At 41.5% G+C, this 23,643-nt stretch overlaps 1 protein-coding gene across 2 annotated transcripts in view; it reads left to right on the plus strand.

The window, feature by feature from the left end:
• Positions 1-23,643, plus strand: part of LOC126457901 (ATP-binding cassette sub-family C member 4-like) — a 303,077-nt gene that overhangs the window by 207,193 nt on the left and 72,241 nt on the right. For both annotated transcript variants that reach the window (XM_050094576.1, XM_050094577.1), the window contains 2 exons: positions 13,976-14,177; positions 22,595-22,820. In XM_050094576.1, the coding sequence (XP_049950533.1) occupies positions 13,976-14,177; positions 22,595-22,820 (428 nt within the window). The remainder of the gene's footprint in view (positions 1-13,975; positions 14,178-22,594; positions 22,821-23,643) is intronic.

A 23,643-nucleotide genomic window follows, 5' to 3' on the forward strand; every position in this document is an offset into this window, starting at 1 on the left:
TCTGCAACACGGTGGATGCCTGTAATTGGTTTGCTCATGAGCGTGATTGTGTTATCCATTGTCTTTGAGAGGACAAAACAATCTGCCACCTTCATTTTATCATTTCACATCATCTCCCCGATCTCTATCTATCTTTTTGTGTGTGTCTCACCCTTCTTAAAATTCCGTTCCTACAGTACATAATCACCTTTTATTTTCTTTTGTGAGTAGCCATGATTCTGCCAGCTAGTACACCTTCCGTACACTATACACAAAAGTGATGGGATACCTCCTAATATAGTGTCTGACCTTCTTTTACCCGGCATAGTACACCATCTTGACGTGGCATGGGCTCAGCAAGTCGTTGGAGGCCCCTGCAGAAATAATGAACCAATCTGCCTCTATAGCCGTCCATAACTGCGAAGTTGTTGCCGGTGCAGGATTTTGCGCACGAACTGATCTCTCGATTATGTCCTATAAATGTTCGATGGGCTTCATGTCGGGCTATCTGGGTGTCCAAATCATTCCATCGAATTGTGCAGAATGTTCTTGAAACCAATCGCGAACAACTGTGGTCCGGTGACATGGCGCATTGCCATCCATAAAAATTCTATCGTTGATTGTGAACATGAAATTCATAAATCGCTGCAAATGGTCTCCAAACACCCGAACATACTCAGCACTCACTACGGTCCATGTAAACACAGCCCACGCCATTACTGAGCCACCATCTGCTTGTACATTGCCTTGTTGACAATCTGTGTCCATCATTTCATGGGCTCTGCTCCGCAATCGAACCCCACTGTCAACTCTCACCAACTGAAATCGGGATTCATACGACCACACCATGGCTTTCCAGTCTTCTAGGTTCCAACCGATATGTTCACGAGCTCAGGAGAGGCGCTGCAGGCGATTTCGTGCTGAAAGCAATGGCATTTGGATCAGTCGTCTGCTGCCGTAGTCGATTAACGTCAAATTTCGCCGCGCTGTCCTAAGGGATACGTTCGTCGTACGTCCCACATTGATTTATGCGGTTTTTTCACGCAATTTTGCTTGTCTGTTGGCACTGACAACACTACGCAAACAAGGCTGCAGTCGGTCGTTAATCGAAGGACACAGCGTTGACCGAGGTGAGAGTTAATGCCTGAAATTAGTTATTCTAGACACACTGTTGACACTGAGGATCTCGGAATACTGAATTCCCTAACGATTTCCGAAATAGAATGTCGCATGCGTGTAGCTCCAACTGACATTTCGCGTTCAAAGTCTGTTAATTTCCGTCGTGCGGCCACCTGTTCGCATGAACCTCCCGAGTACAAAAGACAGGTCCACCAATGCACTGCCCTTTTATACCTTGTGTACGCGATGCCGCCGCCATCTGTATACGTGCATATCGCTATCCTATGACTTCTGTCATGTCAGTATACTATTTATGACGCTTCCAGTGACACAGTCTTATCCAGTTACAACAAATCCCGTTAACTATAAAAGGAACTAACCACAACTCCACCCCTTTAATTAATGTCACTTGTCCTTACCACATATCTCCTGGGAAGTAATGAGACCTGGTGCACTGTTATTGTCTCAGTGAAATCTTTACAGAATATTGTCAGCGACCTCTAATAGCATTTCCTCAGTGACAGTGGTAAAAGCTTTGTCTTTGTCACCAACGAAGCTCGTCGGATCCCAAGCTGAGATGCTGCGTATCTGTGGTTGCAACAGTCAGTTGTCTCTTTATGATGCACTAGGAAACACTAGCTCGTAAGTATATAAAAATACCTACAAAATATCACGAACAGTGCTTCTTCAAATAATAATAATTTGATGGTATGGAAATATTCTTTCTCCGAGTACCGTTGTGAAGAGATAAGACGCGTCCTTTGACTTAGGGTACATTCATTACATTCCTGTAGTTAAGATTTTGTAGAAAGTTGTCCAAAATCAACGAATACTTGCACAACCAGTTCGTTTCTGATACCAACCGTGGCGATATTCCGAGTTTTGCTGGTTGCGAATATACCTAGCCTATACGGTTCTCTTCAAAGAGAGTGTGTTAAAAATTTTCTACAAGATTTACCGGACACCTGGCGTTTCTATGAGGTTGTGGAGGCGGTCCTGAAACCAACGTTAATCCACTGTTGCCTTGGTGGCGATATCGTACCCTGGCAAGACAGACGCTTCCAGAGGCGGGAGGCGATAACGGGACGGCTGTACGGGGCCAAGATCCGCTAGCTACGGCGGAAGTCTCGCCGTCCAGAGCTGTGTGCTCTAGTGGCGCATTTGTTGTGAGAAGTAAGTGGCCGGTGTGTGCGCCACAAACAGCACGCGTGTGGGCTGAAGTACCGCAGCAAACAGGCGCACCTTCCGGCAGATGCTCTCGCCTCGGCCCACGCACCAGTCTGCGTGTCTGTCTTTGGTTTGAAGTGCATGGCCAGCTTCCGAGTCTACTGTTCACAGTCGCTGTGGAGATGCCCGGAGACCCTTTCTGCCTTGCATAGTACCTATAGATAGTGTACAGCTGGTATCGGCAGCCATGTGACCCTCAACTACCAATGTACACTACAGTTCATATTTTCAATAAACGTAATAATAATCACTAATTTCCTGTAGATACCACATAATACAATGCTACGGCTGAGTAAGCAAAGAAATGCTACAACATTGGCACCGATAGGTTTTATGCAACCCGCAACGCCTTCCACAACCACGCACAAAATTTTCATATTCTCTCGCTCACTACACGTAAACTGTTAGTCTTACAGAAAAAACGACCAGTATCTTTTTGTAGGAAATTTGATTTAGATAAATTTCGAACTACGATACGTTTTCGCTAGGGGCCACGGTTTTCGAGTTATTCAAGGAAAACGCATCTGAACGGCACTTTAGTGCGTTTTTCATGAACAATTCTAAAACTAAGGACTCTAGCGAAAACGTATCCCAGTACAAAATTTAACCACATTAGATTTCCTACAGAAAGGTTCTCTTCATTTTTTCTGTAAGACCAGAGTTTGCGCATAGGGAGCGAGAGAATATGAAAACCTTGTATGTGGTATCTGATGGCGTAGCGGGTGGCATAAAACATTTTGGTAGGGGCAGCTGAATCATCCTGCATATTATATAATGATTAAGTGTATGTCACTATTTTTTTTTTTTTTTTTGGAGAAATAAAGTTTTATTTGTGTTTATATTCCAGTATCAAGTAACAGTCACGGTATACTGAAATTAATGAGCGGTACTGTAAGTCACGGAAATGTGTATTTTCCAGGTCTTTCTATGGGAACAGCGCAATACTATGGGTCGACGTGTAGACTCGACCGAATGGCAGAAAGGAACTGTCGTGTACGGATGTGACCATGACTGTGAAGTGAATGAAGTTGTCTGATTTGTTGATGTATCAACGCACATTGTTCGTTGTATCTACAAGTGATGATATACCATTCGTAGACATGTAAAATGGTGTAAGAAAAGAGTGTAATGGACACGGACAGCAGACGAGTATCACTCACGTAGTGATCTTTACAAATGATGCAACACGTCGATTACACTGACTACCCAATGAGGAGTTTAATGTGCTGTCTGTAGAGAATTTAGTTCAGGCACAAGTGATTCTGTGATGTTTTGGATTTGTTTTTCGAACTATGGCTTCGTCCCACTGATTCAGGTTACCGTCAATATTAACCAACAAGATGTTTATTTCTACACTCTAGTTGATCTGTTGTTGTTGCCCTTTCTTTTACACCTTCACGATGAATATGCCGTGAGCAATCACATCTTCCAAACCAACTGTTGTGTTCATACAACTTCATGCATACCTTCCTAGTTACTCAAACGCGCCGTATCGCCCGCTAAGTAATCCGATGGTAAATCAGAAAAGGTGTGTGACCATTTCGAACTGCAGGTGAAACGTAGCAGTCAAGATCATGGCTGTTTGCTAGCTCTATGGGACCTAATTACTAATGAATGGAACAGAAGAAACTTGTTGTCACAAACAAGGATCGAGGCGGTGTCGGGAGGTAGTAGCGTCTTGTCCCCTGTGAGTGACTAGTTGTTTGTCCAGCGTGGTTAGTATGGTGGGACAAAAAGGAGTCATAGGACACGTAGAGAGAGTATATGGCAAGTCATCTGTGGAAAATTTCCAGAAGATAATTTAGACTCTGAGCCTTCTGCAGTCCACTCTTCTAATTTTTGAGACATCTACGTTACCCTCCGCAACTTACGAAACACCATGCTGCGTATTATGACAGAGCAGGATGGGCGTGATATTTGGGACTTATTGATTAAAATACAGCATGGTATGCTCAAATAATGATTAATAATGACACTTACAGTATTGTACTGATATTTATGGTATATATACACACATGTTGGCAGATATTGGTATCGCTGTTTCTTATAAACAGACTTTACCTGTCCGAGCATTTCCACTAAATACGCCAGGTGGAGCCAGTAGACGGCACTACTGCGAGGTACGTTGTTCACAGTTCTGCTCAGTTGTAGTTTCGTTTGTATGAAGGTAAGATAGTCCGCGGAAAAAGCTAGTACACGCAGCGAAATTTATTGAAAATGGCCCCAAAGTGACAGATTCCTTATGATTCACGGGTACAGATGATCACTTTGCACCAAGAAGGCAATAGTGCCCGACAAATATCACACAAATTGAGGATTTCCATCAGTGGAGTTACAACACCATACCTCTATATCGGGATAAGGCCCCTTTGATGATCGTCCACGATCAGGGGCACCCAATAAAATAACAGAACGCCAGAAAAAGCATTTGTTAGTGACCAGTAAACGTAACGGATTCAAAACTGACCGTGAACGGACTGCTGGACTAGACATACACCAGTAAGTGAGTCAACAGGGAGATGGTGCCTGGCAGAAAACAACCTCCAGGGTTATGTAACACCAAGTAAAGGCTTCAGGCAAGAAATGGATTCAGCGGGCTAAGACACACCAACAATGGACAGCAGGAGATTGAGAACTGATGAATCCAAGTTCGAAATATCTGGAAGTAAACACAGTCAATTTGTATGCCATTTATCCTACGGAATGCGTGAATCCTCAGTGCGTAATTGCAACTGTGGAGCATGAAGGGAATTCTGTGATAGTATGATGATCTTTTGGAGGGAATAAAGTCATAGATTTGTTGAAAATACAAGAGAAAATTAACCAAAAGGATTATCATGTCATTTTCCAGTGACATGCCAGGACATCTGGTTTGCGTATGATTGGGAAAGGGTTTGACTCACAGCAAGACAACGACCCAAAACGTACATCCCGATTGTGTCAGAACTATGTAAAGTCTGTAGACGTTCAGAAAATATTGAGAAATATGGAAAGGCCACCCCAGTCCCCTGACTGTAACGTAATCGAGCTACTATGAGATGAATTGGACAGGAGGATCCGAAAACGGGGAATACTGAATGAAAGAGACACACTTGTGGGAGGTACTGCAGCAAGAATAGAGACTAATTCCAAATTAAATCCAGGCAAAATTGACCTATCCCATTCCTAGTGTGTGCAAGGCAGTGATTAAAGCAGAGGGTGGTTATTCTGGGGAATCTAAAATTTAATAGCTGCATGTACCTATGTATATTTTGAGTTTAATTAACATTTTGAAAAGAATAAAATGCAATTTTATAATGTATCTCCTTTCCATTGTCCATAAGCAGTTGGTGTTTCCAGACTTATGAAGAGCAGTGTATCTCTGACAGGAAATTAACTGCTCTGCAGTCGGTTATTTTCCTTCTGATTTGGAATCCTCACAACTACGACATAAGCGCTGAGATTACATCAATTTCGTTTCATCATGTGTCCGTGACAAAGGCATAAAATTTGTACGTAGGCACTTAATGTCGAGAAAACAAGAGATTGAGTTACCGGACGCTGTTTCCAATAGCGGTGCTATTGGCTGTGTAACAGATACATTTTTAGAGAAGTAGTAGCGGACTTATCGAAAGTAGGATGTTTATTGAGATGGCCAGGAAAGTATTACAGTGTACGTACTTGCTAAAAGGCGCAGCGCGGTCATGTCCGCTGCAGCTTTCCGCTTCCTAGCGCTGCCAGAGAAAGGAAGCCGTTTGTTCCGAAGTCACACGACCGGACGTGGCAGACATTCAGCCTTACATGCAACGATAGTTGTTACAGTACGATATTGCAGTGCCTATGTTATTCCAAATTGCCATGTGAAGTTCCTTCGGTCATGCATGCATGTAAATGATGCAATAACACAGGCACTGCAATATCGTATTTATCCGCCGATACCGGGCACGTGACTTTCAAGTAAAATGCCTCCCCTATAGGGGAATATACATAATGGACGTACGAGTACAGGATGTAGGCACATGGTTGACGACATACGGAAGTATGGGTCTGGCGGTGAGTCGTGCTCGAATAGCCAAATGGTAAGGTGACCGCTCGCGATAAACGGAAAATCCAGGAGTTCCTGTCCGCCAAAAATTTTCATTGTCTTCATTCCATTATACAGCTGATGGTATTCCAAATTTACAACTGCGAATGCATCCTCGCTTACCCACACTCACCTCGTTCTCAAATGGTTCAAATGGCTCTAAGCACTATGGGACTTAACATTTGAGGTCATCAGTCCCCTAAAATTAGAACTACTTAAACCTAACTAAGAACATCACACACATCCATGCCCTAGGCAGGAGTCTAACCTGCTACCGTAGCAGCCGCGTAGTTCCGGACTGAAGCGTCTAGAACCGCTCGGCCACTGCAGCCGGCACCTCATTCTCAAGATAACCTACGATCAATGAAAAGGACGCAGCAGGTAGGTGTTGTTCCTTATAAGATAAAAATAATGCACTCTGGAGAGAAATTATGCATGGCCTCAGTACCTTACTTTATCGTACGATCCTAACAATCCAGTTTCGAATATCGCTGAAGCAATGTGACACCGCACTTGCACCTTGGGACTATGGACAAGACAGTAAACTGAACGAGAGACTAACTGATTGTAACACAAATACGCGTAATTTATTTTCTGTTCGGAGGTCCTCTGAAGCACTGCAGCGCATAAATGAAGGAAAATAGAAGACGTACACTGCTTAATGTGTGTGGTAACATCGTCAAATCGCTTAATTCAACGGCTTTCTGCTAGGATGTAGCAGACTGATGAAGACCGTATGAGAGTGTTTTCTTGATGTTCAGAAAACATTAAAGAAAATAGTATTAGATAAAATTTTGCAGTATCTAGCACTGGCACCTTCCATGCACTGATGGAATGTAAATGGCAGCGATTAATAATGATTCCCTCTGCTGTGCAGAGCAAGCAAGTTGTAAAGTATGTATGTACAGGGTGTTTCAAAAATGACCGGTATATTTGAAACGGCAATAAAAACTAAACGAGCAGCGATAGAAATACACAGTTTGTTGCAATATGCTTGGGACAACAGTACATTTTCAGGCGGACAAACTTTCGAAATTACAGTAGTTAAAATTTTCAACAACAGATGGCGCTGCGGTCTGGGAAACTCTATAGTACGATATTTTCCACATATCCACCATGCGTAGTAAAAATATGGCGTAGTCTCTGAATGAAATTACCCGAAACCTTTGACAACGTGTCTGGCGGAATGGCTTCACATGCAGATGAGATGTACTGCTTCAGCTGTTCACTGCTTCAGCTGTTCAATTGTTTCTGGATTCTGGCGGTACACCTGGTCTTTCAAGTGTCCCCACAGAAAGAAGTCACAGGGGTTCATGTCTGGCGAATAGGGAGGCCAATCCACGCCGCCTCCTGTATGTTTCGAATAGCCCAAAGCAATCACACGATCATCGAAATATTCATTCAGGAAATTAAAGACGTCGGCCGTGCGATGTGGCCAGGCACCATCTTGCATAAACCACGAGGTGTTCGCAGTGTCGTCTAAGGCAGTTTGTACCGCCACAAATTCACGAAGAATGTCCAGATAGCGTGATGCAGTAATCGTTGCGGATCTGAAAAATGGGCCAATGATTCCTTTGGAAGAAATGGCGGCCCAGACCAGTACTTTTTGAGGATGCAGGGACGATGGGACTGCAACATGGGGCTTTTCGGTTCCCCATATGCGCCAGTTCTGTTTATTGACGAAGCCGTCCAGGTAAAAATAAGCTTCGTCAGTAAACCAAATGCTGCCCACATGCATATCGCCGTCATCAGTCCTGTGCACTATATCGTTAGCGAATGTCTCTCGTGCAGCAATGGTAGTGGCGCTGAGGGGTTGCCGCGTTTGGATTTTGTATGGATAGAGGTGTAAACTCTGGCGCATGAGACGATACGTGGACGTTGGCGTCATTTGGACCGCAGCTGCAACACGGCGAATGGAAACCCGAGGCCGCTGTTGGATCACCTGCTGCACTAGCTGCGCGTTGCCCTCTGTGGTTGCTGTACGCGGTCGCCCTACCTTTCCAGCATGTTCATCTGTCACGTTCCCAGTCCGTTGAAATTTTTCAAACAGATCCTTTATTGTATCGCTTTTCGGTCCTTTGGTTACATTAAACCTCCGTTGAGAACTTCGTCTTGTTGCAACAACACTGTGTTCTAGGCGGTGGAATTCCAATACCAGAAAAATCCTCTGTTCTAAGGAATAAACCATGTTGTCCACAGCACACTTGCACGTTGTGAACAGCACACGCTTACAGCAGAAAGACGACGTACAGAATGGCGCACCCACAGACTGCGTTGTCTTCTATATCTTTCACATCACATGCAGCGCCATCTGTTGTTGAAAATTGTAACTACTGTAATTTCGAAAGTTTGTCCGCCTGAAAATGTACTGTTGTCCCAAGCATATTGCAACAAACGGTGTATTTCTATCGCTGCTCGTTTAGTTTTTATTGCCGTTTCAAATATACCGATCATTTTTGAAACACCCTGTAGATGCACCGCACTGTGCAAGTACAAGGGTTAACTGACTGGGCCGACTTCCGAGGAAAAGTATCGAGCAGAAGCAGCGCGAATGGACACCATCAGCTAGTCTTTGTGAGCAGAGATATTTTTAAACATGCTATGATAAAACCAAAGAAAAACGGCACTGCTCGTAGCTATCTTCCCTCTGCTGTTTATATGCAAATTTATTGTAATAAGGTGCCTATTCCCATGTTCAGTGTCGATACATTACATCACAAATAACTCATTACTGCTCGAAAATAATGATTTTCACCACTGAAGTGCACGTTCTTATCGTTTATATGACTTCCTTCAGCACCGTTATCAACAATTTGCATACATAATTTGAAGTATTGCCTCATACCCGCCGTCTTTTCTTGAAAGGAAAATCAAGGCATTCATAAGCAATAGAAGTGTGCGTCGTCTCAGATTCAAGGATCAGATTGCTTGTAACAAATTAAGAGGAGCTCACGTTATAGTCAGACAATCAAAACACCAATTTGCACATTCACATTCTACAGATTACTTGACATTCTCCCCAAAGAGCCCCAGTTCATAGTAAAAATACTCGATGTGGGAGAGATGTTGAAGGAGACTTTGTTACTCGCCTGTGCGCTCAAAACATCTGACTCCGCGACGTTGTTTTTGGTCGCAATGCAACAATTTCGGAGCAAACTTTGCTGCTATACGCTTCATGCTCAAAACATCGGAAAAAATTGCATGGCATGAGCCAAGGGATATGTCGACATCTTCAACAACGCTTCGGGTGGTGATTCGACGGTTTCGTAGAACCATTTTCTTTATTTCTTCCTCACTGTTACAGTAATCCATATGCTAGGGCGTCCAGGGAGGTCGTCGTCTTCAACGTGTTCTCGATCCTCTTTGAAATATTCTCTTGTCTTACTCAAAGCAGACTCGCCAAAAGCCATATTCAACATTTCGAATGAAGTGCTGCACTCATTTTTGAAGCAAAATTTGATGCAAAGTTTTTAATCCGTATTTTTCTAAAGTAGAAACTTGCCGAGGATTCGAAACCACGTATAACCTTTCAGACTGTCAACAATAAACTAAATATCCAAAACAGATGAAACGTAACATACCTCAAGAACATGTATAACAAGAAGATAAAAAAATTGAAAATCGGATGTATAAAGGCTGTGAAATTAAAAAATTCCCGTTACTTTTTCAATCATACCTTGTATAATAAGATGAGATAATATTGCTATACTTCACTGATAAGAATACCTTGTTCCTTTAAAACACCGTATCTTATCATCTCTAGAATAGGAATGCCGATAGATATATCAAAATGTAATTAACAGATACCGCGAAAAAATATTTGTGTAAGAAACATTTCCTTTGGTGGGGACTTTGCATAAAATTATTGAAATACACTAAGACACAGCAATTACGCAGATGACAACTTAGTAGGAAAGCAAGTGCTGACAAACTGAAGAAAGAGGGTTTTCAAGATCGTTCAGCAATGTGAAACCGCCAAAACGATGATTCAAGAACAATAGACTTGCAAGACAATATTTTAAAAAAGCACAAAAGAAAACATGGAAGTCTGAATTGGTTTTTACAGAAGACGTTGATTATATGCAGCGGAAATATTGTTGTACGTTAGGAAGAACCACAGACTGATAGCCTGAGCACGACGCGAGATTACGAAGCGCGGAATGGAATCGTGATACGTGTGCCATTGCCAGGCGGCTGTGCTGGGGCGGGCAGGGAAGGGGCCCGGCAGCCTCGCGGCCGGTCCCTGTCCTATGTGCGCGTGGAAAACTTCCCGAACGTTCTCTTCTTGCATCACTCCCCCCCCCCCCCCCCCCCCCCGGCATCCTGTTTCGCTCCCCTACGTGCTATTTCTCCTCCTCGTGTAGCGTGCCTCTGGAAATCCCGGTCCCTCTTTTTCCTTTTGCTCGCCTTAATCGACTTTTTGATTGCCGCAGTGTGCCCCACATCTGCGCGATTGCTTCTCCTCGAGCTGTCTTATTGGGAGCCCGTTGTGGTCAGAGCAGCACTGGAAGAGGGTGGTTTCTTGCACACTTGCAATTATGTGCCCAGTCAAAATAGACATAGGAACTTCCAAAATAAGACAGCATTATTCTACACTCGCTAATACGTCTACTGTAAGCATTTGACACTGATGTTCGTACTCGGCCAGTGTTGCGGTACGGTAGTGGATCTACGTGTCTACTGATGAGCAAAGTGATACACTATATTCGTTTACAATATCGTTCATCGCTGTTGTAAATTGTACACCACATCTATAATCTATCCGAGCAATTATTGTGATGAGTGCTTGTGGAAAGTAATCGTATGTTCGTGATGTTTGGGAGATTATGGAAACGAAACGGAGCGGGATGAAACTGTTGTCGGTAAATACCATACTTCCTCCACTTACTACGACCAAGAGGCCATGGAACTCCAGTTTTACAATTTGCAGTTCAATTTACATTAAATGGCTCTTCTTATTCTGTAAGAATCTGCTTCCTTTCCCGCAAATGTCAAAATTTTGTTAGTCAATATTCCTCTCCCTATCACTATTATAACCGCCTTCCTTAATGGTTGATCACAGAGCGAGGATGGCGGTTCAAATTCCGATCCGCCCATACAGATTTAGCTTTCCAGTGGTTCCCATAAATCGCTTAAGGGGGAACGACAGGGTGGCGGTCGAAAATATTGCAGAAATTCAAATTTTTTTCTCCTTACTGGAATGTAGCAGACAGATGGGGTTTGCTGCGATGAATAAACCATACATTGAAGTTTTTGTTGTTTTTTATTAAAAATATTAATATCTTCACTGTGTAATTAGGATTTTCCGGAGGCAGCTGTGAAAGGAGGTAGACCGACGGTTGTCGCTGTCGCTCCGGTTGTGGTTATCTGTAACATGAAGTTAACGTATCACCCTGATTCTTACATATGTAATTTTAGTTCGTCGTAGGGATTTGCAAAAAAAAAAAAAAAAAAAAAATTTTGGCGAAATTATAGATATTTGAAAAAATGGTCCTTTTTGAACCCCTCTTTTTGGCCAAAAAAATACTAAATATCAACATAAAAATGGACTACGATGAACTGAAGAGAATTCAGTTTGCTTCAAGGCAGACCAAAAATCATTTATATCGGATGAAAATTGTAGCGTGGGTGACGACAACCATGCAGAAAACATGGTTTTGAGAAAAACGCTTATAAAGTTTGACAGGTATTTATCATATAAAAAAGGGACAAAGCTTGAAACTTACGGGATACCATTGATGCCTGGTCCATTTAAATATAGGTCCTGTCAGTGGATGACCACTTTCTGCTACTGATAAGCCGTCACTTTCGTCCTCAAAGCTGTTTTCGTTGCTGAGTGCATCGGCGCTGGCGTCTCTATATTCACAGAATCCTCGCATTTTGTCGCCGATTTTGATTTGAAGGGCATTTGCCACGTACGTTAGTGAAGTATGGCCTACATTGAACGAACATATGGCCAAATTTGAAGCAATGTTGACAATTTCGCTTCGGCTCGATGTTATTTTTGGAGCGTATCTCCAAATGAGACTATTGAAACTTTCGTTCACACTTTGAATAAAACCACCCAAACAACACTCCAGCAAATCAGGTTCACGCAAATCGGCACAAATAGAAATGATTGCATCGATAACGACGATGCCCCCTTAGCTTCAAACGCTCACCGAATCGTAAATTTTGGAGTTCGCGCATCATAATATTTTGGTAAATAGTTCTTCAATGTAAATACATTCGAATTCTACAATAAAAAATTTTTGAGATTTTTCGACCGTCAGGCTGTCGTTCCCCCTTAGGTAAATATGTGACTGGTTCTTCTGGAAACGGAGCGTTACCTTCCTCATTCCGATACTCGTTAATCGAAGCATTATTTCTCTTGATGTTTGTTTATTATAGGATAAGGAAAGGTAAGAGCACTAGGTTCACAGTTCACACTTTTAATCACCAGTATACTACCGGAGTAAGCAAGGGCAAGCATTATGAAGACGGCTGAACCCCATGGAAAGCGAAATCATGGTTCGTACACAGTTAATAGAACACACTAAATTCAGTTACCTGGGTTCTGCTCCCTAACAACAACACGGTACCAGACGACCACAGATGCTGGAAAATTCATGAAATTGGAAATAAAACATCTCATAATGCTTCCGTCATTCTCAACATTCCAGATTTATCGCCATATGATGATTAATGTAGATTACAAAAAGAAATTGCCATAAGAACGCCACAAGCTATGAATAAGACGGTTAGTCAACTAGAAAAATGGAATTTTTCCAGTTTTTCTTTATTTGTTCTCTATAAACAGATCTTCAGAATTCTCTCACACGTTTTGTTGACTTTCGATCCTCAGACTAACTTAATAAATGCATACAGCCAAGCCATACTACAGTTCAGGCAGATTTCTCGCTGACATCTATTACAGTCTTAACTAGCTGTTTTTTTATCCCTAGTGTTACTATTGTCTTATCAATGTCTCCCATGTTCACCTACAATAGTTAAGAATCAGTCGAATGAGTGTTATGTAAACTACCATTCTCTTTTAAGTGGATTACATTTCTTTAGGATAAGGCCAGTGAATATTCCTCGCAACTGCTTTTTCTAGAAGTTGCTTTATGTGATCCTTTCAGTTCTGGTCTCTAACCATGGACGCTCCAAGATATTCTTCTGACGCTAATGGTCCCCAGAACTGATCTAGTAATAATGGGACTTTTCGCCTCTTTATTTACAACACGTTACATTTACTTTCGTGGAGTATTTTTATATGTTACAATTTTGTTTCGTTAAGAATATGATGATTGCCTTATTGGCAAGTCTGACAAAGTCTAGTTGCTAAACCACGTACACGGTGACTCACTACTGAATTAGGCTAATTCTCATACCAGGCATCCCTTCTGGGCGCCCTTCCTGGAACTCTCCAGCACACGCCAGTTTTGTAAGTGTCACACATATCACAAGAAAGGATCTGCGCTCTACCATCAATGTTCATGTTCATGTGCTCTATCAATAGTATGAAAATTATTTTCTCCTTGCCAGTGGGGTAACGCAGAAATCCAGTCAAGCGACTGAATGTGAATGTTTGTTATTTTGTTTCAGGATAGCGCAGCCTCTGCTGCTGGGAGAGCTGATCAAGTACTTCTCCGAGGGGAACGTGGACATCAGACAGGCGTACTACTACGCGGGCGGCATGATCGCCACCGTGTACTTCCTCATCTGCTTCCAGCACCACTACACCATGGGCACCGCGTGTATCGGCATGCGCATCAGGATAGCTTGCTGCTCGCTGCTCTACCGCAAGGTCAGTCAACACTCTTCTCTGACGTACAACATGGTCTCTGACTCGCATTTCTTGACGTCAAAAGAATACGCAAATCTCAGAAAACATGCAGTTTTAAAACTGTATGTCTTTTACAAAAACCAATAACAAAAGAAGAACACAGAATAAAAACATTAACCGACGTCAAAATATTCGACTGGGTATTAGAGTGGATTAATGTAATCCAATTCGCGTTGCCGTCACGATAAAACTATCTACCATGTTTTATTCTACTAATGTTGTTGTTGTTGTGGTCTTCAGTCCTGAGACTGGTTTGATGCAGCTCTCCATGCTACTCTATCCTGTGCAAGCTTCTTCATCTCCCAGTACCTACTGCAACCTACATCCTTCTGAATCTGCTTAGTGTATTCATCTCTTGGTCTCCCTCTACCATTTTTACCCTCCATGCTGCCCTCCAATACTAAATTGGTGATCCCTTGATGCCTCAGAACATGTCCTACCAGCCGTTCCCTTCTTCTTGTTAAGTTGTGCCACAAACTCCTCTTCTCCCCAATTCTATTCAATACCTCCTCATTAGTTATGTGATCTACCCATCTAATCTTCAGCATTTTTCTGTAGCACCACATTTCGAAAGCTTCTATTCTCTTCTTGTCTAAACTATTTATCGCCCACGTCTCACTTCCATACATAGCTACACTCCATACAAATACTTTCAGAAACGACTTCCTGACATTTAAATCTATACTCGATGTTAACAAATTTTTCTTCTTCAGAAACGCTTTCCTTGCCATTGCCAGTCTACATTTTATATCCTCCCTACTTCGACTATCATCAGTTATTTTGCTCCCCAAATAGCAAAGCTCCTTTACTACTTTAAGTGTCTCATTCCCTAATCTAATTCCCTCAGCATCACCCGATTTAATTCGACTACATGCCACTATCCTCGTTTTGATTTTGTTGATGTTCATCTTATATCCTCCTTTCAAGACACTGTCCATTCCGTTCAACTGCTCTTCCAAGTCCTTTGCTGTCTCTGACAGAATTACAATGTCATCGGCGAACCTCAAAGTTTTTATTTCTTCTCCATGGATTTTAATACCTACTCCGAACTTTTCTTTTGTTTCCTTTATTGCTTGCTCAATATACAGATTGAATAATTCTACTAATGTTATCATGGAATTTAAGAGGAAAACACTACTATAACAACACCTCCAACTATCGCGGTACGATTACTGAAATTCTCCAAAAATCAACAGAATTGTCGTAAAAAAATTGAGTAACGCCTTTGAATCTTATACAAAACGCAGGAAAGAGAAAAACTCAATTGTCGATAATTTAAAAAAAGTCTAAAATATGAGCAGAAACTCGGCATGAACTTATGACACATTTAAAGAATTTTCTGTAATGCAAGTCAGAGATGAATAACAAGCGCTCACCTCGATTTCTGTTCTCAGAGCTGTGGCTGCGTATCATTAAGCTAACTTTCATTTCTTTTTTTTCAGTAGATACTTTACAGTACTGATGTCCTTACTTCTTACATAAAATGCATGCAACAGCTCTTTGTACGTTAATAAAGTCCATTGTACGATAGTTTGAAGACAGGCATAGAAATTTAAAACCGCTCCCTTGTAGGAAGAGACGTGAGTTCTTCAATTTGGCTTTCGTGTTAGCGACAATAGTCACGAATTTGTACTTAATTTGTAGCACAGAAAATGTAGTTTTCAGTGTTCGTAGAGAATACTAACGTGTACATGCACATTACAATCCACTAAAACTTGTGCACTGCGATCAAAATACTGTATAAAAGATTTTTGTTATTCAGTTTGTAGTTCAGTGTCAATGTTTCAATATCTTTATTTGATCCATCACGAGTAACGTTTAGGTGAAACCTAGGAGCTGCTACTAACGATGAGGATGTTAAACTAAAATGCCCACTTGATGTGGTCAGAAAACCAAGAACCCTTTGTTAACTGACATACGGCCTTAGCAATAGACTATGTGAATGTGGAGAGAATCACTTATGCTGTGGGACAGTACAATGAATAAAGGCTGTATAAGTAGGGCTGCACCGAAAAAAAAAAAAAGTGTCATGCAGTATGTGAAGAAGCGCAAGATTGTACTAACGACTGATAATGCGTAATAAGGAACACAGTTTGATCTACAAGAAAAACATTACTGAATTAGCAACTGACAAACAAATATTTCCCAAATATTTAACGTTGCGTGTAGAAATAGCAGAGCAAGAAAAGGGCTTTTTGTCACAGCAAATTCGACAGTACATATACGACTTGCGTAATAATTGCACACACATGATCTAAATTGCAGGTTGAAACGTACCAGTAGAAACTCCGGTTGCCTCGAGCGATTTCATTGAGCTACTCAATCGTCATTTTGTAATTTTTTATTCGGCTTTCTCGCAGCTCCTGACTGTGTGTAACGTGCGTACTTTTCCGTTCTGCCTGGTTGACCTTTACTGTAGCTACTCTCGACTTTCAGATTGCTATACTGGTTTGAAATTGCTGGCGCCAGTAGCAAGGACGCCAATTTTCTAGCTAAAGAGATAACAGTCCACGCCAACGCAGAATATTATGTCTGCAGTGATGCAACTAATGCAGCTGTGGTTTACAGCGGATACGCCTCCTGATCGGCGACGAATAACAATGTATTCGTTATTTCCGCGAAAGCTTTTGCATTGCGCTGCAAACTTGTTTTTAGAAGAGAGAAGAAGCCAGTGCATTCGCGTATCAAGACAGATCTGCTTATTAGTTTCCCGACTTAATCGGTGGTGTAATGGAGCGTTTCATCACCAAATCAGGAAACAGAGGAGATTATAGAGCTTCAGCATTGGCTTGAAATAATTTGAGGATACAACTGAAAACGTAGGTCAGGGTGACTGTACAGAGATTTGAAGCCTTCTTATCCCGAATACGAATTCAGTATTTCAACCATTGCTACACCTCGCTTGGCGACACCGAAAGTAGCAAGAATGGTCCTGGTGACATTCCCATGTTTCCTCAGTTCACCAGCGGCAAGACAATACTGAATCTCTCTTGAAAACAGTGTGCCGGATGATGAATCAAACCCGGATCTATGGTGTTCGTAACTACTTTGGCGCGAAATAATGTTGCTTTTTGCTAGTCTGTAGTGAATGTTTAAAAAAGAAACTAAAACAAATTACAGGCTACACGATAGTGGTCGCCGAAATCCATATGATAAAATCTTTCCTTTTCTATTTATAATCGATGAGGCTGTGGTACAGAATCAATAATTATTCAAAACTGTCCTCTGATTTCCTTCTTACAAGAACATATAATTTCGTCGCATACTTATACCTGATAGTGAGGCAGAGACAAGCATCCTCTACTTTTTTGCTGGCCTTCATTCCGTTATCTCCAAGGGATCAGCATGTTAATAACTGGATTTGGCAATATAAGGCGGAATTAGTGCACCCCAACTATCTGCGTCTACTGTTATCCAATGTGAAAGCGTGCGAACGTAAAGTGTGCGAATGTTTGCTGGACGTACAGAACATCTGCTGCATATTCAGTGTCGTCGAAGAAAGTTCCTAGAGGAACAGTATTACACAGATTCAGATTCTGTTGCCTAAAAACACTACCGATTAACCATCGAAATACCAGGAGGGGAGGAGGGTGGGAATACCTTCTACTCACACTTTGAAAAATCGCGATCTAGTCCTGTGGTTCATATTTTTAAATTTTGAAAAAATATTGTTTGTAATTGTTTCTTACACCATATTCCGTATGTGTTTTAAATTTTTCTATAAAACTTAACTCAAAAATTGAATTCTTAGTAGTGGATCTGACTTTTCACAACAAATGTCATACTCATATTTTCAGGTTCACGACCCTTCTTACACATCTATGTATATAAAAAGTAAGCTGTGCAAGAAAGTCAACAACAGTTAACGAAATTTATATATTTTTAAATTTCTTTGTGGTGTACACATTATGCAAAATGCGTTGATGTTGCTATGATTCTGCTAAAAGATATTTTCAGGTTCTGGATCCTACTTTCTCATCAGTAAAGTATGTTGTTAGCAAACGTTAGCGACAATTGCCGAAATTTGTTTTCTTTTCTTTTCTTTTTTGTGGTGGGCAGAACTACCCCCCCCCCCCCCCCCCCCCTCACCCCTCTCTAAGTACTACACGTATTGGAAAGTGCCTTGGTATTGCTAGTGTTAAAGTAAAATCGTTACATGGAAAATTTATTTTGAACGTCTTGAGATATCTCCCCACTTATAACAATGATTATAATTTCCAAATACGTTCTGAATTCGTAGTTATAAATGACCGCAGACGCTACCGATACCCACAACTTGTGTGTGTGTGTGTGTGTGTGTGTGTGTGTGTGTGTGTGTGTGTGTTTTAGGGGGGGGAGAGAGAGAGAGAGAGAGAGAGAGAGAGAGAGAGAGAGAGAGAGAGAGAGAGAGAGAGGGAGGGAGAGAGAGGGAGAGAGGGAGAGAGAGGGGGGGGGAGAGAGAGAGAGAGAGAGAGAGAGGGAGGGAGGGAGGGGAGAGAGAGAGGGGTGAGGGAGGGAGAGGGAGAGAGAGCACAGAAATAGCAAGTTGCAAGTAACAACCAATGTGCTTAACCATTTTTGTCGAAATGACCTTTGACCAGTGAAGAGTTACATATATTTTAATACCTTTTTTATGTACTAAGATACCTGCAGTGATTTAGAACTTCTTAGGTCATATCTTATGCGTTTTGGAGTCCCAGCAATGCAAACATTATACACGGAAGAACAAATTTTTGTGTTGAGGTGACTTCGTAGCAGAACTATGACTCTACAGAGAAATCCACAACTACTTTCCACTCTATGAAGAACGGAGGAACGAATAAGATGAATTTGTAAGACAGGTTCCGTAAGTAGATTATATCCACATGTGGCATATTTTTTGATCATAAAATTAAACATAACCTCGTCTTTATTATTATTATAACGACTAACATATGAAGCTGACCAAGAAGTAAGGTATGGAAGCGACATAAAAATGCAGTACGTAGAAGAACCATTCTCACTGATTCTCAGTGAATTAGAACTTGTAGCTTCTCTGTTTTGCAATTTCTAACGGTTATTTTGGAAGATACTTTCATGGAAACTTACAGTGCTGACAGCAAACAACCATTTTTCTAAACACGATATAAAAACACCGGAAAGCCCACAAACAATTTTCTGAATTACATGGTGAGAGCGCCATTTTCTGTAATTTGGTCCTCGCGTGTGTTGAAAGTTTATTAGCTTTGTGGGAAACGTGCAGGCAGAGGATAGCTTGGGAAATTTGTGAGCGGCAGTGCACGTCCGCTTTGGCAACTCTTGGGAGCAACAGTGTTCAAAACATATTTTTTTCTGATAGAAGGCCAGGAAGGCGGAGATAGCTCTGCTGACATGTAAGTTGGATGGAGGAATTTCGTTAGCAGGATCAGATAAGGACAACGTTTGAGAAAAAGCAACATAATATATATTTCAGTATCTGATAAAAACTACCTGATGTAAAACCGTCGCTTGTTTCTTCAAGTGTCTTATATTTTGAACTGTCTTCTTGTCTCCAAGCATACTGCCTATATACCGTAAACAGCCCGGAAAAACTGTGAGGATATACCTGAAAGTAAAATAAAAGCTTGAAGGTGTTCGATTTTACATGTATTTTTGTCGTACTGTCAGCTCAATTGATTGCTACTTATAGATTTTCTGGATTAATAAATTCTTGGAGAAAAAAGAAACGGAATAATATTGTACATTTATTGACCAGTCGCAGTTCTAATTCCTAACCCAAACTATTATTCAACAGAAATTATTAGGAAAAATAAGTAAAAACGTTGAGTGAAAATTCATGTCATCATCAAGCTGAACTACACACAACATGTAATATGCACTACATTTCATTAGTATATTCCACTGATGTAAATAGCGAAGAACAGCTACGTCTCATGCCGACTACAGCTGCACCTGCGTCCGATAGTCACGTACGAAGTCTCGATATTGGTTAATGATTCTCTTAAAGTTGAGAGACTTTTGTCTCATCCTGATATGTGCATATGAGTAAAACCTACAGATGTGTACGGTTCTGTTTGAATGCCTTACCTCTCTTTTACCAATAACTCATCTTTGATTTTCCGTTCTTCTCCATTTTAGCCTGTGTCACCTCTCTAAAAGTCTACACATTGTGTTAAACCTAATGTCTTCAATTATCGGCACTGCTTTTGCCTTGTCTTTATCATCTCTCCATTGTTTCTCCCACGACCACACTACCGAGACGAGGATGGGATGCCCAGTGTCTTTGTAATCTGTTCTAACTACCTATTCATTTGTTAGTTTTAACTTTCCACTTAATTCGCAGCATGTCTCTGTAGCATTGCATTTCAGTTAGTTGCAGCTTCTTCTGTTGTAGTTCACTGTCCATATTTCACCTCCAACCGTTGCAATGCCGCAGAATATTCTTCCTCAGTTCTAAGTCAGTGTTTAATGTCAATAGGTGGAACACTGCCTTCTATGCTTGTACTAAACTGCTCCGTTTAGATGTTGTCTCTTGCATGATATCTCTTCCATGAAAGCAGCAATCGCTCGCCTTTGTTTATCTTACCAAGTGCTAACAGTCAGGACATTTTATTCTCATTTCTGTTACTCTTCGTTAGTTTCATTCTGTTTATTCTCAACTCGAAAGCGGTCTGAAGCAGTTGGTCACCACCATTTTATAGTTACAGAAAGTATCGTCTACTGACTATTGAACAATTTCATTTCTAGTCTGAATTCCTCTCTAAATTGCCCCAATGCCGTTTCGATATTCAGGATACACAGCAGTGGTAACAAACTCTGGCCAGCAAAAATGTATGTACTAGTCTCTATACAGGCTGATCGAAGGGTAAAAGAAAAGCTAACAACAAAAGAAGTCAAGAACCACACAGCCAATAAGACGAAGTGGTTTCCAAAGACCGCACGTAAGTATATGGCATTTCCTTTCTTCTTGCTAAGATAATTATTCTTTCATTTCAGTTGAGTGAAGGACGAGCGAGCTGGCGCGGCAATTAGGGTAGTTTGTAGGAAGGGAAATGTTCAGCTTGGATTTATTGACGAAATTCTAAGAAAGTGTAGTCCACACTTACAGGAAATCGCGTACGTAACACTAGGGCGACTCATTCTTGAGCACTATTCGAGTGTTTGTGACCCGCACCAAGTCGCATTAAAGGAACACATCGATGCATTTCAGAACCACCCTCATATATTTGTTACCGGTAGGTTCGATAAACTCGCGAGTGTTACGGAGCTGCTTCGTAAAATCAAATGTGACCTCTGGTGGGAAGACAACGTTCTTTTTGCGAAATACTGCTGAGAAAATTTAGAAACCGGCATTTGCAGCTGACTGCAGAATGATTCTATTGCCTATTCATTTGTTAGTTTTAACTTTCCACTTAATTCGCAGCATGTCTCTGTAGCACTGCATTTCAGTTAGTTGCAGCTTCTTCTGCTGTAGTTAACTGTCCATATTTCACTTCCATGCGTTGCAATGCCGCAGAATATTCTTCCTCAGTTTTAAGTCAGTGTTTAATGTCAATAGGTATCTTCTGTGGAACGTGAGGTTGCCATTTCGCCTCAGGACCACGAATATGAGAGAACTAAGCGCTCGTACGGAGTCATACAAACAGTCGGTTTCCCCTTGATCAATTTGCTAGTGGAACGGGAATGAATATCATCTTTTGGATTTGCAGCTCTTGTCTTCCTTCTGTGTTTGAAGTTACAGTTATTGGATATAGGTTCCGCCTTTGAAAATACAATTTTTTGCATAAAAGAGAGCCAATAATTAGGAATGAATAGTAGTGACACAAGGTATCCACCACCATGTACCTTATGGTGGCTTACGGATTATGGTGTAGATGCAGATTCGCGTTCAATTTACCGCCCAGCCATTATGTACAGGTTTTCTGGGCGGATTCCTGGATGGTTTTTCTAATAAGGCTACGACCATTCCTCCTTCACCATCTCAGCTAGTGCTTCTCTAATCACCTCCTTGTCTACGTTCCGTTAATATCTAATGTGTCTTCCTATCTTAGTGTTGTGTCAAAAGCTTGGATAATGACGTAGTACACTTTTAAAGTGGTATGCATTCCCACCTCCAGGAAGGGTTTAGTGGGCCTCGTCTTTTCACAAGAAGTTTCATGTTTGCCCTCATTAGTTTTAATTCCTGTAAGTAATTCAAATATGTCCAAATAACGAATACTGTAACAACAGTTTTCCTTCATTATTAAAAAACTTCCCTGTCTGTGTGTGGTATCATGCGGAGACCATTAGACCATTATTTATCGAGTATTTTGTTTTTCTTTCACAGTTCCCACCACTTATCTTGTCGTAAAATATATCAGTTTGGCAGCATGAAGACACAGAGTGTAAATTTACTAACGTAAAGGTTTTCCATTGCACAGGTGTTGCGGCTGAGTAGGGCCTCAATGGACCAGACGGCGACGGGCCAGATCGTGAACCTCATGTCGAACGACGTGAGCCGGTTCGACCTGTGCCCGCAGTATTTGCACTGGATGTGGATCTCCGTCATCCAGGTGCCCATCGTCACCTACTGCCTCTGGCGCTACGTCGGCATCGCCGCCATCATCGGCTTCTGCTTCATCTTCATGATCACCATCCCTGTACAAGGTATGTACGTAGTACGTACTTGTGCTTCGTCCTGTAAGTGGGTAGCTTAAATTGAATTAAAACGGAAACCAACTGCTGCGTTTTGTCCCATTAATACTTTCAGACCGATTTGGATTATCTTCAGATGAAATGTGTTCTTAAATTGTTAAAGTTATCTTTTGGCACACAGCTCGTATCCTTTATTGACAAAACAGCAATTGTGCCCCTACTACTGACTCGTGAAACATTCCCATTTGAAGATGAATCAGATTGTTCCAAAAACCACAAGATGCAGCGAGTTGTTGCAGTGGTTATCACACTGTATTCACCGAACAGGTTTCAACACCCCCGTGGTTTCTCTACATCGCTTAAGTCGAATACCAAGAAGATTCCTTTGACACCACACTGTCGATATCGAACGGGAAAAGACTTATTATTTAACGTCAGATCGACGACGAGATCTATGGGAACGGATTGGGCAGGAACTCGTCGGATTGCTCTTTAATGAACGGTTCCATGTTTTCATTAAGCGATTTAAAGAAACCATGGAATCCTAAAAGGAACACAGTTTTTTAAACTCCAGTGCTCACTAAGTTGGAATCCAGTGTATTAGTCCGTGAGTAATCTCATTCGGTTTGACTGACTTCCTTAAGCATCCAGGTTAAATCCAAGCCGGTGATCTGTCTCTGGCGTTCAACATATAAGCAGCATTTCATAGCATGATACATTAACCTATATCAAGCTGTGTAATATTTACAGTTGTCGAATTTTCAAATCTCTTCTCATACTGTCAGACAAAGTTCAACTGGTATAAACTGATGTGTGTATATTCTATAAACTTTTA

Source organism: Schistocerca serialis, chromosome 2 (assembly GCF_023864345.2).
Source record: "Schistocerca serialis cubense isolate TAMUIC-IGC-003099 chromosome 2, iqSchSeri2.2, whole genome shotgun sequence".
Lineage (NCBI taxonomy): Eukaryota > Metazoa > Arthropoda > Insecta > Orthoptera > Acrididae > Schistocerca > Schistocerca serialis.